This window comes from Hippoglossus hippoglossus, chromosome 9, assembly GCF_009819705.1.
Source record: "Hippoglossus hippoglossus isolate fHipHip1 chromosome 9, fHipHip1.pri, whole genome shotgun sequence".
Lineage (NCBI taxonomy): Eukaryota > Metazoa > Chordata > Actinopteri > Pleuronectiformes > Pleuronectidae > Hippoglossus > Hippoglossus hippoglossus.
The window spans coordinates 10,468,209-10,482,711 of record NC_047159.1 but is presented as its reverse complement, the minus strand read 5'-3'; the positions used below and the strand labels follow the sequence as shown (position 1 = coordinate 10,482,711).

At 39.5% G+C, this 14,503-nt stretch overlaps 1 protein-coding gene across 2 annotated transcripts; it reads left to right on the top strand.

Annotated features, from left to right (window-relative positions):
• The first annotated feature begins 709 nt into the window (after positions 1 to 709).
• Positions 710 to 11,820, top strand: me2 (malic enzyme 2, NAD(+)-dependent, mitochondrial). Of its 2 annotated transcripts, none has more exons than XM_034596753.1 (15): positions 710 to 834; positions 3,454 to 3,607; positions 6,846 to 6,979; positions 7,096 to 7,245; positions 7,392 to 7,467; positions 7,692 to 7,853; positions 7,948 to 8,161; positions 8,443 to 8,540; positions 8,877 to 8,990; positions 9,135 to 9,243; positions 9,562 to 9,704; positions 9,839 to 9,941; positions 10,094 to 10,164; positions 10,678 to 10,776; positions 11,010 to 11,820. In XM_034596753.1, the coding sequence occupies exons 2-15, from the start codon at positions 3,494 to 3,496 to the stop codon at positions 11,169 to 11,171; spliced, it is 1,749 nt and encodes a 582-aa protein (XP_034452644.1). In that variant the 5' UTR covers positions 710 to 834; positions 3,454 to 3,493; the 3' UTR covers positions 11,172 to 11,820. The 2 variants fall into 2 exon arrangements, with proteins under 2 accessions (XP_034452644.1, XP_034452645.1); XM_034596754.1 differs by having other exon boundaries at positions 716 to 827; positions 3,452 to 3,607.
• Positions 11,821 to 14,503: the final 2,683 nt, after the last annotated feature.

Genomic DNA, 14,503 nt, shown 5'->3' with positions numbered 1-14,503 from the left:
TTCTCATTTAAGAAAAGCTGTGAGGTTTTTAAATGCTCAGTATTGATTGATAGTTTCTCTTTTTGCAGTTTCTGCTTTTGCTGGACAATTAATAAACCAATAGTTAAACTATTATTTGATCTCATGTTTTTAATGGTAATTTATAATTGTCAAATGTTCCCTTTTCTAGGGACAGGGTACATTTCACAGACCAACACACCGATTTACTTCAATTATATTGATAAGATAAGATAAGATAAGATAAGATAAGATAAGATAAGATAAGATAAGATAAGATAAGATAAGATGAGATGAGATAAGATGAGATAAGAAAGTCCTTCATTAGTCCCACAACAGGAAAATTAGCTGTGTTATAGCAACAAAGAGGATTGTCAAAAATAGACATTAGTAAAGTAATAACAAGTAAACATGCAAAACCTATAAATGCAAGAGAACATACAACTATACAAAATATATAAATGGAATAGAACAAACAAAAACCTCACTTTCAACAAAAAGATACCTCGAGCAGCAAGAAAACTAAAAAAAATATTAGTAAAAATCAATTGACAAAAAGAAAATTGTCTTTTACAATAATTACGGTAGACCAGCTTCCCGCACCGTAAACATCCTGCGCATGTTGCAGTGTGTACGGTAAGTGTGAAGGAAATCCCGACCTGTGATTGGTCGAGCCTCCTTCTCTCCTCCTCACCAGCGCTCCGCTGCATCCGCGGCCGCTGACAGACGCTCAGACCTCCGCGGAGAACACAGCGAACCACACCGGGTGTAAACATGCTCAGTAAAGTCTGACCTTTCCACCGGAAGCAGCCGCAGTGTGTTCATATCCAAGAGCAGGTGAGTGGAGCCGCTATTCTCCTTTTAAAATGAACCGTCCAGAAAGTTTCCTGTTTCAGAATGAATGACAACATGTCAGTCATGGGGCTTAAAGGGGGTTTTCCTCCGGGTTGGGATCGTGTGTCACTTTAGTAAAGAGTTAAATAACCAGTGGGTGTTCATGTCGTTCACTTGTTACCGGGTCTAATAGGCACACAGCCGGGTTTATTACGTCTGCGCCACCCTGGTGTTAGCTTGTCGCAGGTTGTTAGCCGCTTGTCGCTTGTGGCTGGTGATGGTGCAGGAGATTGCTAGGCTAACTCGTTAGCTTGCCACTGCAGGGACTTGAACACATGCCCATGAGGTTTTTTCTGTGTGAACCTATTCGTCATCTGTTCACACTCAGCAGTGATGAGTTCAACTTCCGCCTCTGAACAGAAGATGGACGCAGTGACAGAGGGATAAACTCTCTGTTGGTTTATTAGTGATGCACATTGAAAACATCAAGATACAAGTGATGGAACCAAATGTTTTGCTGTCCTTGTTTTATCAGCATATGAAGTTTTTTACAGAATACATCAGAATAACAGCATTGATTATTAATACACAAATTTGATTAAACACTTCAATGTAAAGAAAAACACATCCACAACACTAGAGGATGTGAATTGTGAATCAATGTCAGCTTCTGTACTCCTCTAACTGGAACAACCTGTTAATGCCTGCTTTGTATTTTACACATGGGCTTTGGTTTTTATAAGCCAGACACTATTACTATTGAAGCATGTTAATATCTGTAGGACTATTTGATGTGCCATGTGAGTAGCTTTTTTATTTACTGATCTTGTCACATTAACTGGCTCTAGGTTTGTTTGTTTTGCCACCTGAGCTCAGCCTCATGTTGATCCAGGCCATGAAATAATTCAAAGCCTTTTTTCTCAGCAGTTGATTGTTGTTTCCTTCATGAATCCTGCATTTCAAATGCAGTGCTTCTTTTTTCGAGATCCGCTAACCTCAGTCACTAAAGGAACAAATATAGAAACGGCTGGTCCCCTCGTAATAATTGCTTACAGGTCCAGTTGAATTTCCTCTGGCTTGGGTCTTGATGTTGAGCAAGGCTGAAAAGAATTTGAGCAGAGTAATAAAATGAATAGGACAAAATGTGAAAACTGTTTATATAGAGTGAAGTTTAGCACGTATGACTGTAGGGTTGAGATAATGTTTGACTACACCTCTGGTCTGCTCTGTAACACGACATTAACATTTAAACTACGTGATATATCTATATCACAAGTGGCAATTTAATTTTGTTCTTTCAGTATTTCCGTATTGTACAGTACATTGGTTTTATAGCCCGACTGATTCATTGGTTGGCAGTTAAAATCAGCCGCTATGAGCCTCTTTGCTTATATGTGTCGTTATGAATATTCTCATTTTACAGAATAGTAAAGTAGTTGCTGTAGTTTTTTATGATACAGTTTCTGGTTAAACTATATAACATCAATTACATTTCTTTTTTGCGTGCAAAGGGTGTGCCAATTTTTATTTTAAGATATGTATATCGACCAATATGTCTCTTTCGAAAATCGACATCCAAACCCCAAATTCCAGATGGGTCAGGCTCGAATTGGTTCTCCAATTTTATTGGGAGGGCAGCACTTTCTAGAGTCATAGTCGGGGATGACCCTTTACTCCAGGAACTATCATCAGGGAGAACAAGGCTGCTGTCTATAACACACAAAGGTGTATGAGAGGAGCTGTAAGTGGTCTCTTTGTGCCCCCAATGCAACACAACACAACACAACACAATAGCAGGTCACATGCATGACATGGCTCTTACAATGAGGATAATATTCCTGGATACCAGCTGAAAGTAGGATAGGGGCCCTTGAATAAAGTGAGTGTGCAGAAATTTGCTTCTTTATCTGCCATCATGGTCGAGTAATTCTGCCATCAGATAACATATCTATTTTTTATAAAGGTTTCACATATGATTTTTGAGATTGCTGCGATACATGTTATCAGCTCGTCTTCCCTATGTGCAGGCTGATGTCAGCCTGATTCTGCTTGTTCTCTGTCTTCATGCTGAGCTCTTTGAAAAGGATTATGACAATCTTTCAAGGCTTTGTTTCTCAGATCACGGACTAAATCACTTCTGTCCACATCCAGATTAATGACTGGCCACTGTCGTCAGCGTGTGTAATCCGTGATTTTGCGACTGTCTGTGCACACTACAGTAAACTCGTGGGTTTCTCTGAATATGCCTGTGTCAGGCAGTCTTCATTGCTGAAGTTTCATATTCTGCCAAGGTGTCGTGTGTAAAGGTCATGTTAGGGGTTCAAGGTCTTGATTGTAGGAAGCAATGACTTTAACAACCCATTGGCACCTAGGACTTTCACATTCAGACAATAAAACTTCAGATTGACATGGGTGGGTTTATCTTTGATCTCAGGCCAAGCCAACTTTAATAGAAGGTGATAACAAGTTTGTTTTACAGTTAGGAGCTCTGTAAGTTGTCCTCGCACTTATTGTACAACCACTCAAGTGTAAAAACTGTCACAAACCTGGTAACGTTCAGAAACCTCGTCTGGCATTTGCAGTTAAGTTTTTAACTCAGTTTCTTTTTTCCTCTCTCAGCAGCTTTCTACCAGTGCACCTTCCAGACCAGTGGACATTCACCATGTTGTCCAGGTTGAGGACAGCCTGGTCCCTGAGGCCCTGTGTCTCCGTTTGCAGATGGGCACACACCAAAGAGAAGGGCAAGCCCCTCATGCTCAACCCTCGCACCAACAAAGTGAGTGGATTCATGAAATGTGTTTGTGTGTCAGCATCTATACAGATGTGGCTGTTTAAACAGATGGTGGCTTGAACACGACTTGCAGCATAGATCCATGCCAATGATGAGGTGTAATAGCATTCACATGTAATGATCACCAAATTAAAAACAGTTGCACCCATTGCATGTACAAGGAGTTACACTGAGCAGTGTGAACTAGACACAGACTAACCAGAAAAACTTGCTGTCAGAGCCACAGATTTGTTGTATCAGCTGGTTGGTGCTGTTTGTGTTCCTCTGCTGTCTGACTCAGCCTCGCCTCTCACACTTGGTTTGAATTGATTCCTGATGCTCTGGCCTTTATGAGACTGAACAAATTAATTATGTCATTTTAATCTGTTCAGCTGTACTTGCTGGAAGCAGAATTCAAACTAAAAATCTACGTTCCTGTTTCTAGATAGTTTCTTGACTTGTGCCATAATTACTGAGAAGAAGAACCTAACAAGATTTTTGTTCTGAACTCTTTGCCTTACAAAATGATTGCCTCTTACTGCTGGGGTGACCACATTTTACAAATTTTCATGGAACAACTGAATTTGTTAACTTAACTGAAAAGCTGAATTGTCTTTTGGGTTTCTGAGCAAATCTAGCATCCCAGTTGGGTGTGGTCAGAAAGGTCTGGGAAATAATCGCTTGGTGCTTTTTATTTCTGCCACAAAAAAAGTGCTTTGTCTTTAAACATGTTATATTTCATTTTGCTCTTAATATTTAACACCCTTTACAGATGAGTCTCATTGTCTCATTGTTTGGTAGCTTAATTTGGCATTTTTGATTCATGCTATGTGTTCTTTAGATAGAAGGACTTTCATATCAGTTCATATCTCATGACTTTAAGTAACAAATTACATTTGTAAGACGAGCCTGTGGCTGCTAGAAGTGACAGGATCTCACACTGTGCAGGTTTTGCTAAATTTAGTGTCCTGACATTTTGTGCTAATTATAGACATGCCATGCTCCATGTAAACTGGTCACATGCCAGCTGGACCTTGGTCCTAGAAACACTGTACACACAGCATCTACTTTCACGTTGCATTTCCTGTTGTGCTAATTTTGTTTTGTTTGCATCATAGTGACTCACATGCTCACCCGCTCACTTAATCATCAAAGGTCACAGTGTTTCAGAAATACATTATTTACATTGTAGACATGTAAGAATTCAGAAACTGGGACCAAATCTGTGACACAAATGTCCACAACGTGGTATCACGATAACAGATGACATGAACCCTGACATCCCTCGCTGCTTCCACCAGCTGTCATTACTTTATTAATGTAATAAAACTCATTTTCATTTCACAGTTAAAGGTTCAGTGTGTAAGATTTAGGTGAAAGGGATCTATTCGCACTAATTGAATATAAAATAATCCTAGTGATGTTTTGACTAGTGTGTTTCACCTTAATTGGAAGAACCGTTTTTTTCTTTACCCTAGAGCCTAGAACTTGAGAGCAGGTCCACTCTACGGAGGCTGCCATGTTTTTTGCAGTAGTCCAGACTGGACAAACTAAAAACAGTTTTTACGACAGGTTCTCTTTCATCTCTTTCAACATGCAACTTCACCACTAGACCTCACTAAGTTCTACTTTTCTTCTATTTTAAGTAAATAAATATCACACATGATATGTGACTATTTTGGTCCAAACTCCGACGAGACTTCTTTGGATGATTTAATTAACACATTATAAATATTTAAGTACGATAACTCAAACCAAACATTTCTTGTCCAGAAATTAAGCAGTTTTAAAACACGATTCAAGTGTTTTGTCTTTTAGAAAGTAAAAAGTGTTTTAATTAACTTCTGACAGATGGAAGCACAAAGCAGATAATTGCATAAAGAGATTTATTTAAGACAAATATTCTCAAATATTACACATAACAACCTTTCATGAAATACATTGCTTAGTTTATACATGAGGCCAATTTGTCAGACCAGTTGAGCACTGAAGATAAACGCTAAACAGAAATCTGAGCAAACCAAGTTTCTAACTGTCGTTTAAGGCTAAAAAGGGGGGAACAGAAACTGGATGTCAGAGGTTTGCAGCATGTTGCACGTATTAAGAGGAATTGAGTACCAGAGATGGGTGAAAGCAAAGGCTGCATCAGCATGACTCAGCATTTTGCTTTGGGAGCCCCCAGCTTTCATATCTCACACAAAGTAATCAGCCCCTTCCCCAGCCCCAGAAGTAATGGCTTCCATGTGTTCCGCCCGTACATCAGTCAGGGCTGGACTGGTTAACCCACATGCACGCTCAGGAACATGAAAACCCTTTACTGCCCTCGCTCAACGCCCCCATCCTCTATTTTACAAATGGGTGTTTCTGCCTACAGTGTTCTTCATTGGCTTCTTAGAGGCTACTCCCCTCACTCAACTCCTTTTCCTCCTTTACCCTGCTGCAGTTTGTTTCCTCCTGGTCTCCTTCCTTTCACACAGCTGTCAGTTTCTCATGACAAGTGTCAATAGGTCAGATCTGTCTCAGGGCTCAGACGCCCTCTTGTGACAAAACACAGTATGTGATTGAGTATGTTCTGGCCCAGTTAAAAATTGGTTCAGTGATTAAACTGTCGTTGTGATGAGGGATATTTTAAGTATAAAACCTTAAAGTCTGCATATTTACTTATGAGGAGTTGCACCAAAGAGCTTTATAGTCATGAGAAAGGAAAAATAACACTATATGAATAAAAATAAAGGAAAACAATTCAAGAGGAAAATGCAGTAAAATAAAGCAAATAAGATAGAAGTAAACAAGATTAAAAAAGGCAGCAAATAAAAGAACAATGAGAGAATCAGGCCTGATTTAAATCAAGAATTTGCATTACATTACACAATTACATTTAGAATTTGGAATTATATCAATATAAAAACCAAGAAACCGCTCTTTTGCCATCGTCAAACAGAGATTGTGTTTTTAAATGGTCTTTTCCCACAGACAGTGAGGTTTACATGTCAACGCCTTAATTCAATATTGACAATTATGTGGAATGAAAATGAGACCTGTTTAGAAATAACAGGCTACAATAACAGTGCGATGACATAACAGCCTCTTTCCACTTGGTGTTTATGCACAACCACAGTACACTCAAACTAAATGAAGTTGCCAACTTGACTTCAGATTATTCTCTGAGAATGAGAGGTAAATGAATACATTCTCTGGTCTCTCCCACTCACACCTCTCTCTGTTTCTATGTGTTCCTCCCCAGGGCATGGCCTTCTCTCTACAGGAGCGTCAGATGTTAGGGATACATGGTCTGTTGCCGCCGAAAGTTGAGACCCAGGACATTCAGGCCATGCGTTTTCAGAAAAACCTCAAGAAAATGACTGATCCCCTCGAGAAGTAAGGCCATATTTTGTTGGAAAGTTAGACTGTAGCCACAAAATACTTTTCTTTGAAGTAATTGTTAATAATATATTAATGTTAAAATTCCTAAATTATCATTTGTTTCCATACAGGTACATCTACTTGATGGGCATCCAGGAGAGAAATGAGAGGCTCTTCTATAGAGTGTTGATGGAAGACATAGAGGATCTGATGCCAATAGTTTACACTCCCACCGTGGGCCTGGCCTGCACACAATATGGACACATCTTTCGAAGACCCAAGTAAGGATGCAGTAAACAATTCAAAAATCTACTCCAGATAAAAGCAAAATGGGTTCTGCTGAATTAAGCAAAAGCTTTGATTGGAGCAGTTGACATTTTATTATAAAGCTGAAATAGATCTATATTTTACCTTTTTTTTTATTTAGAGGTTTGTTCATCTCTATTCTGGACAAAGGACACATCCGCTCCATCCTGGACAACTGGCCAGAGACTAATGTCTCAGTGAGTAACTAAAAAACCTCATTCACTGTGGATTTTGAGATGGTCACTTATACACATTGTAGAGATATGATAATGACTAGATAGAAATCCTATACCTGTCCTTATTTTCTACATTACCCTGGTTAACGTCCAGTGTAGTATTTAACCACACAGCTGTGCATTTGCAGAATTAGCTGACTAACGCACTTCCTCTCTCTCTCTCTCTCTGTGTCCCTACACTGCAGGCAGTAGTAGTTACTGATGGGGAGCGTATTTTAGGATTAGGGGACCTTGGCGTTTATGGAATGGGTATCCCTGTTGGAAAACTTTGCCTATACACCGCCTGTGCTGGCATTAGACCTGAGAAGTGTCTGCCTGTGACGATAGATGTTGGCACAAACAATGAGGTAGGAAGGCTGTGTTTACTGATAAGTGTGTGTGTGTACGTTTTTAGTGAGAGTACGAAAACCTGCTCATCCTTCTCTTATTTGTTCCCATCAGACTCTCCTGAGAGATCCACTGTACATGGGCCTGTACCAGAAGAGAGACCAGACTCAAGCCTACGATGATTTGATCGATGAGTTCATGGAAGCTGTGGTGGAAAAATACGGACAGGACACGCTGATCCAATTTGAGGACTTTGGGAACCACAATGCCTTCCGCTTCCTCAGGAAGTACAGAGAGAAATACTGCACCTTCAATGACGACATCCAAGGTTCACACATAACCACTCACACAGATTTACAAGTTGTACTTTGTAATGTTATGTGTTTTAGATTTTTTCTCTGAGCACATATTTTAGGGAAACCGAATGAAATATTTGATTTGCATTATTTATAGTTTTCCATTCAGGTAAAATCAACATTTGAATTACGTTGAGTGCAGTCCTCATGGTGGTGCTTGTGGGCTCATACTATAGATCTTGCATGTGTCAGCCAATCCCTACAATTTCATTTCATTTTAACTGTTTACTGTTCTGTATTTGCATATTTCCAGGCACTGCTGCTGTAGCTCTCGCTGGTCTGTTAGCAGCTCAGAGAGCTGTTGGCAAACCCATCACTGAACACCGGGTGCTCTTCTTGGGAGCTGGAGAGGTAAGATAACATTTAATTGTCAATCTTGTTTGTCTTGGTTCTGCTTTGTTTCTTAACTTTTTTCCCGTTTATTTTGATCTGCAATTTAGAAAACAAAATCCCATGTGTCAGAAAAATAGGTCCATTTGTAAGAGTGATACTGCCCACTACTGACCAGAGCTGGAGAAACAAATGAGAAATAGTTGTCCAACATTAAGAATTTTGAAGGATCAAAACTGTGCTCAGCATTCAACAGAACATTTAATGGAAAATGAGGATTTCTTAAGTCATTCTCTAATTGAAATATAAGGGTTGGATTCACTGTCTAAACACTTAATGAGGTTATTTTCTCTACAGGCCGCCCTTGGTATTGCCAATCTGATTGTCATGTCCATGATGGAGTCAGGAGTGTCCCAAGCTGAAGCCAGAAACAAGATCTGGATGTATGACAAACATGGCTTACTAGTAAAGGTTAGTGTTTGTGGCATAGACATTGAGCAGAACACAGATGTCTGTATGGCTTCCTGTCTGGCTCCTCACTGTTTGTACAACGTGTAATTGGCCTACAGTGGTATTGATTTATTGTCACCATTGCTGTACTGTATGTGTCTCTAGGACAGACCGGAAACAGACTCCAATCAGGAGGCGTTTCTCCACGACAGTCCAGGAGACATACAGAGCTTCCTAGATGCCGTCAACACCATTAAACCCACAGCTATCATTGGTAAGGAACTTTGTCTTTTCTGCATTCATGTAACTTTAAAGCTTCTTAGTGCAGTCTGCATTATAAGGATTTAAATTTAAGAGCTGTTAATCAAGAATCGTAAAATGTATGTTTTTACTTAGTACATGCAATCAAATCTGGTTAACTGAATAATTAGATGTTTATTATTTTTATTTATGCAGAATCAAGCTGTTAAGACTTACTTGTTGTAATTTTGGGATTGTTATCCCCTATTGCAAGTATACTGTCTATATGTTGGTGCTTTTATTAGTAGATGATAAGTCTACAGCAATTATTGTTTCCCTCGCCCACATTCAGGTGTCTCAGGAGCTGGACGTCTCTTCACCCACGATGTCATCAAGTCCATGGCCGCCCTGAACGAACGACCAATCATCTTTGCCCTGAGTAACCCAACCACTAGAGCAGAGTGCACAGCAGAGGATGCCTACACTCTCACTGATGTACACAGTTCTTTCTTTCTGTTTGTATAACGCGTAAACCAAGAATGAATCGTTCCTGTCAAACCACTGTTTGTCTTTTTGTTCTTTTCTTCGTCCCCTGTCATCACTCTTCCTCTTTGTTTTCTGTCCCACAGGGCAGATGTCTTTTTGCCAGTGGGAGCCCATTTGGTCCAGTGACTCTGAGCGATGGCCGTGTCTTCACTCCTGGACAAGGGAACAATGCTTACATCTTCCCAGGTGAAAAGACAGTTGAAGTGATATGACGACTTGCAGTGGTCTATAGTGTGAAGAATGACCAAAGCCAAGTGTTTAAGTTTTCACAGTTGATTATACTGATGGACAATATTCACTGCAGTGTTGTTAAAGTACATGCTGTGTGTACGTTGCAGGTGTGGCCTTGGCTGTGATCCTGAGTGGAGTGAGACACATCAGTGACACCGTGTTCCTAGAGGCTGCCAAGGTCTGAAGTAGTGTGACGTATCTGTCCATCCCATCTTTGAACTTGCCCTCTCCCCATTCTGCATTCTTGTCGTCTCTGTCTTGTATGCATTTGCTTCGTAAACTCCTCTAAATCCTGTTTTAACCCTTTGCTGTCTCCTCCTCTCTCTCTTTCTAGACTCTGGCCTAACAGCTAACGGATGAGAATCCTGCTTTGCACTTTTTCCATCTGTGTTCTTCCCCCTTTTGCTGAAATGATAAAAATTACAACAGTCTGTTTTTTGCGAGTGCTAAACATGTATATTAATGACACTTTCATTTGCATGGTGTTAATATTAGTAGCAGTGATTTGGTCATTTCTGTCACTTGAGCTAACAATTTTTATTTTTCATAAATCTTATTATCCTTATTCTTGTTTCATATCTCTCAAACAGCAGGCTGTAGATATATCATAGCGGTAGTGGTCATGTCTGTGATGTTAAAACCACCAAAGAAATGTATCTTGTGACTAAAATTGATTTCATACTCCTTCCAGACTCTTGCAGAGCAGCTGACGGATGAAGAGCTGCAAGAAGGTCGACTGTATCCACCTCTTTCCAACATCAGAGAGGTTTCTGTCCAGATGGCTGTCAAGGTACGTCTCTGGAAAATGATCAGACCTTAACTGTCCCTGGCTTACGTTACCCTCTTCATCTGATTATCTGAATCCATGACCCTGACAAACTCAGCAAGCCCAAACATTAACATGCTTTTAACAACTTCTCAAGACAACATTTTGATAACACGACTCTGCTTCCCAGTCGGACTTTGTTGTAGTTGCTTTTCTGTTTCCCTCGGTCACTCTAAACGCTCTCTTTCTTGCTACAGGTGGTGGAGTTTGTCTATGCTAAAGGCATGGCATTCCGCTACCCTGAGCCCGAGGACAAGAACAGCTTTGTACGAGCTACTGTCTGGGACATCAACTACGACTCCTTCCTGCCAGACACCTATGACTGGCCCGCTGTCAGCTTCAGCCCCAAGACCAAGTAGAAACAGAAGAAATCCTCATTGTTACCATGTCATAATGTCACTATCTTTCTTTGTCTTCCATTTTATTCTTTATCACAGATCTTCTGAGATGATCATAGTTATGTTAGTGCCATTGAAAAAAGAGCAGTAGTAACTCCTTATTGCTCTCATGTCACTGAATTTGCACTGACTCAGTCTTATAAGATCTGTGAAAAGCTTGAGTGGGAGGTGCTACTCGGAAAGATTGGGACATTTGAATGGGAACAGCCACAGAACAAGAGGGCCATCTGGTGGTGGAAAAAGGCACGGTGGAAATCTGGTTTCGATGTTAAATCTTGTACATTTTACACACACAACACAATCACTAGGTAAATAACATAATGCTTTATCGTAATTCAAACACTGTCCCTACAGTGTTTGAATACTCAGCGTACACTCCTTTTGTTAAGAAATGCCGATAATATCTTTAACCTATATTAAGAGGTAGTATTTCACTCCAGGGTTATTTATTTTAGTTGTGTTCACTCCTAATTCAACCCCATTGTTTATTTCTAGTCCCCTTCTGATTAAATGTGTCTACCTAGATACTGCCAAACTTAGTACACTGGTTTAAACATGAAGAATGCCTTTCCACATTGTTTCACATCAGGTGGTCCTCTGGTCTAAGACACAAAGACCATGTTTATATTATGCTTCACTGATCATCAGTAAGAGTCCAGTTGAACAGAATGCTAAAGAGAAGAGGGAGAAAGAGAGAAAACAGTATAACTGAAAGAAGGAATTAGACATGAAGACACTTTAATGGAAGATTTTCCGATTTTATGGAGGAAAATTAAATGAAATTTATATCTTAAGAACGCATCCACTCCAATATCTTTTTTTCTTCAAACATTCTCTCCTAGAAATTATTTTGTTTCATTTTTGTGGGATCATCGGATGTTTTTGCAAAGTCATCACCACTATTTTGCTTCAGTGTGAAATACAAATGGATCTAATCTATATCTGAAATATCTAAACAAACAGTGTGCAGTATCAAATAATTGGATAAACATTATTTTCTACCTAAACTATATTTTACTTACTGTACAATGCACTTTTGCAGAAACTAAGACTGTCCGCTGAAAGTGTATTTATAAAGCTGTGTGCGTGCGTGCGTGCGTGCGTGCGTGCGTGCGTGCGCGCGTGCGCTCGTTCGTGTGTGTTCGTGTGTTCGTTCGTGTGTGTGTTCGTGTCTGTGTGTGCAGGTTGTGTGCGAGTTCTGCTCAAGTCAACACACTTCTGTTCACTGTTGTGGTCGACCATGATCTAGAAGAAACTGTGACATAAAAGTGGTTAAAGCTTTGCTCATGTATCAAGTTATGAATTTGTTTTTCTACATTTAGAAATGGAAATTGTTGCTTGCTGGTCATCTCCGCTGCAAGCTTCTCAAAAATCATATAACTGTCATGAAAACATAGCGACCAAATAGCGGTGCTAAGAAAGGTCACAGACCATATTAAAAGGACCTTTTGAATATGGTTTTCATTCTCAATCCATTATGATAAAAACAGTTTCTGCACTCGTCCATACCTTAAACTCATGCACTGTTTTGATGCAAAGGGGTACTGATGCCTAAAAGATGGATTGTTAGTCAATATGTATTTGTATGAAGTAACAGATTACAATAAAACAGCTAAGTAGTCGATTTCAGTTGTACACACTGTTGTCAAGGGCATTACAGAATCTGCAATATGTAAACATATATATATATACTCCTCCAGGATGCTGTTTAGGACCTCCCTGCACTGAAGTGCCTGCACAGAGTTCAGTGTCTATTCAGTCACTCCATGTTCCACACTGTAGACAAGATGAGGTCATTTTGTAGTATTCAACGTGCAGCTTCTCCTCACACTCAACTTATGTAATAGTTTTATTTTTATGAAACTCTATGTAGAAACTGTTACACCCCATCAAGTGTTGACTTGGTCGGTTTAGCTGTTGTTGTTCTAAAGTGTGTAATGAGCTGTTACTGTGTGACTGGTCGGCTCATGTCATTCCTGTCGTCCCTCCATATTTCATATGTGCATTAGTTTTGTGCAGCGTCCGCAGTGTTCCTGAAGTTTGTTTTTGTTAAATTACATCAGTGTTTGTATGCAGAGAGCGGCTTGTTAGTGATGTTAAAGTGCAGAATAAAACCTATTTTACACTGACTCCCTTGTCTGCTGTATTTATTTAAGTTTTTGGGGGCGGATTTATTCAGATTTTACTTTTTGTGTGAAAAACTAGACTAAGTAACAAAAAGTAACAAAGTAACGAAACGTAAAGCAACGTAAAGTAACGTAAAGTTACGTAACGTGAAGTAACGTAACGTGAAGTAACTAAAGGTAACGAAAAGTAACAGTAACGAAAACTAACTAAGTAACAAAAACTAACGAAAAGTAAGTAAGTAACGAAAAGTAACAAAGTAACGAAAAGTAACTAAAAGTTACAAAGTAACTAGAAGTAACGTAACGTGAAGTAACAAAGTAACAAAAAGTAACGTAACGTAACGTGAAGTAACGTAAAGTAACGAAAAGTAACAAAGTAACGAAAAGTAATGTAAAGTAACGTAAAGTAACATAAAGTAAGGTAAAGTAAAGTAACTAAAAGTAACGAAAAGTAAAAAAAGTAACTAAAGTAACTAAAAGTACGAAAGTAACTAAAAGTACAAAAGTAACTAAAAAGTAACTAAAAGTACAAAAGTAACTAAAAGTACAAAAGTAACTAAAAGTACAAAAGTAACTAAAAAGTAACTAAAAGTACAAAAGTAACTAAAAAGCAACTAAAAGTACGAAGGTAACTAAAAAGTAACTAAAGTAAAAAAGTAACTAAAAGTACAAAAGTAACTAAAAGTACAAAAGTAACTAAAAAGTAACTAAAAGTAACTAAAAAGTAACTAAAAGTACAAAAGTAACTAAAAAGTAACTAAAAGTACCAGCAGTCACAGTGCACAGCTGCAGATGGCTGACGTCCGTAGAATCTCTGTGATGACATGTAGGCCAGAGAGAACAGCGCCAGAGTGAGGAAGAAGAGGGTGTGTCTCCTCTTGCGGTGCGTGGCGTAGTAGTACCAGAGGACCAGGCTGGGCAGAGCTGTCAGGATGATGATGCCCAGCAGGTAGTGCAGCGCTGCAGCCCGGAGCAGCAGAGGCAGCAGCACCAGGGCCGGGATCATGGAGATCTCCAGGTTGTCAATCAGGGCCCCGAGAACAGGAGAGTGACATCCGCTGTGAGGGGGTTTGTGTCTCAGCCACCTGCAGCGCACACATTCAGGCAGAGTTACAAACACTTGAAAATAAAAAAACTTAATTAGGAATGATGCTAATACACTTTCAT

Excerpts from the sequence above, each read along its gene's own strand:
- me2 (XM_034596753.1), top strand. The coding sequence starts at position 3,494 with ATGTTGTCCAGGTTGAGGACAGCCTGGTCCCTGAGGCCCTGTGTCTCC. Across the intron at positions 7,246-7,391 it reads CACATCTTTCGAAGACCCAA|AGGTTTGTTCATCTCTATTC; the intron begins GTAAGGATGCAG and ends TTTTTTATTTAG. Across the intron at positions 8,541-8,876 it reads TCTTCTTGGGAGCTGGAGAG|GCCGCCCTTGGTATTGCCAA; the intron begins GTAAGATAACAT and ends TTTTCTCTACAG.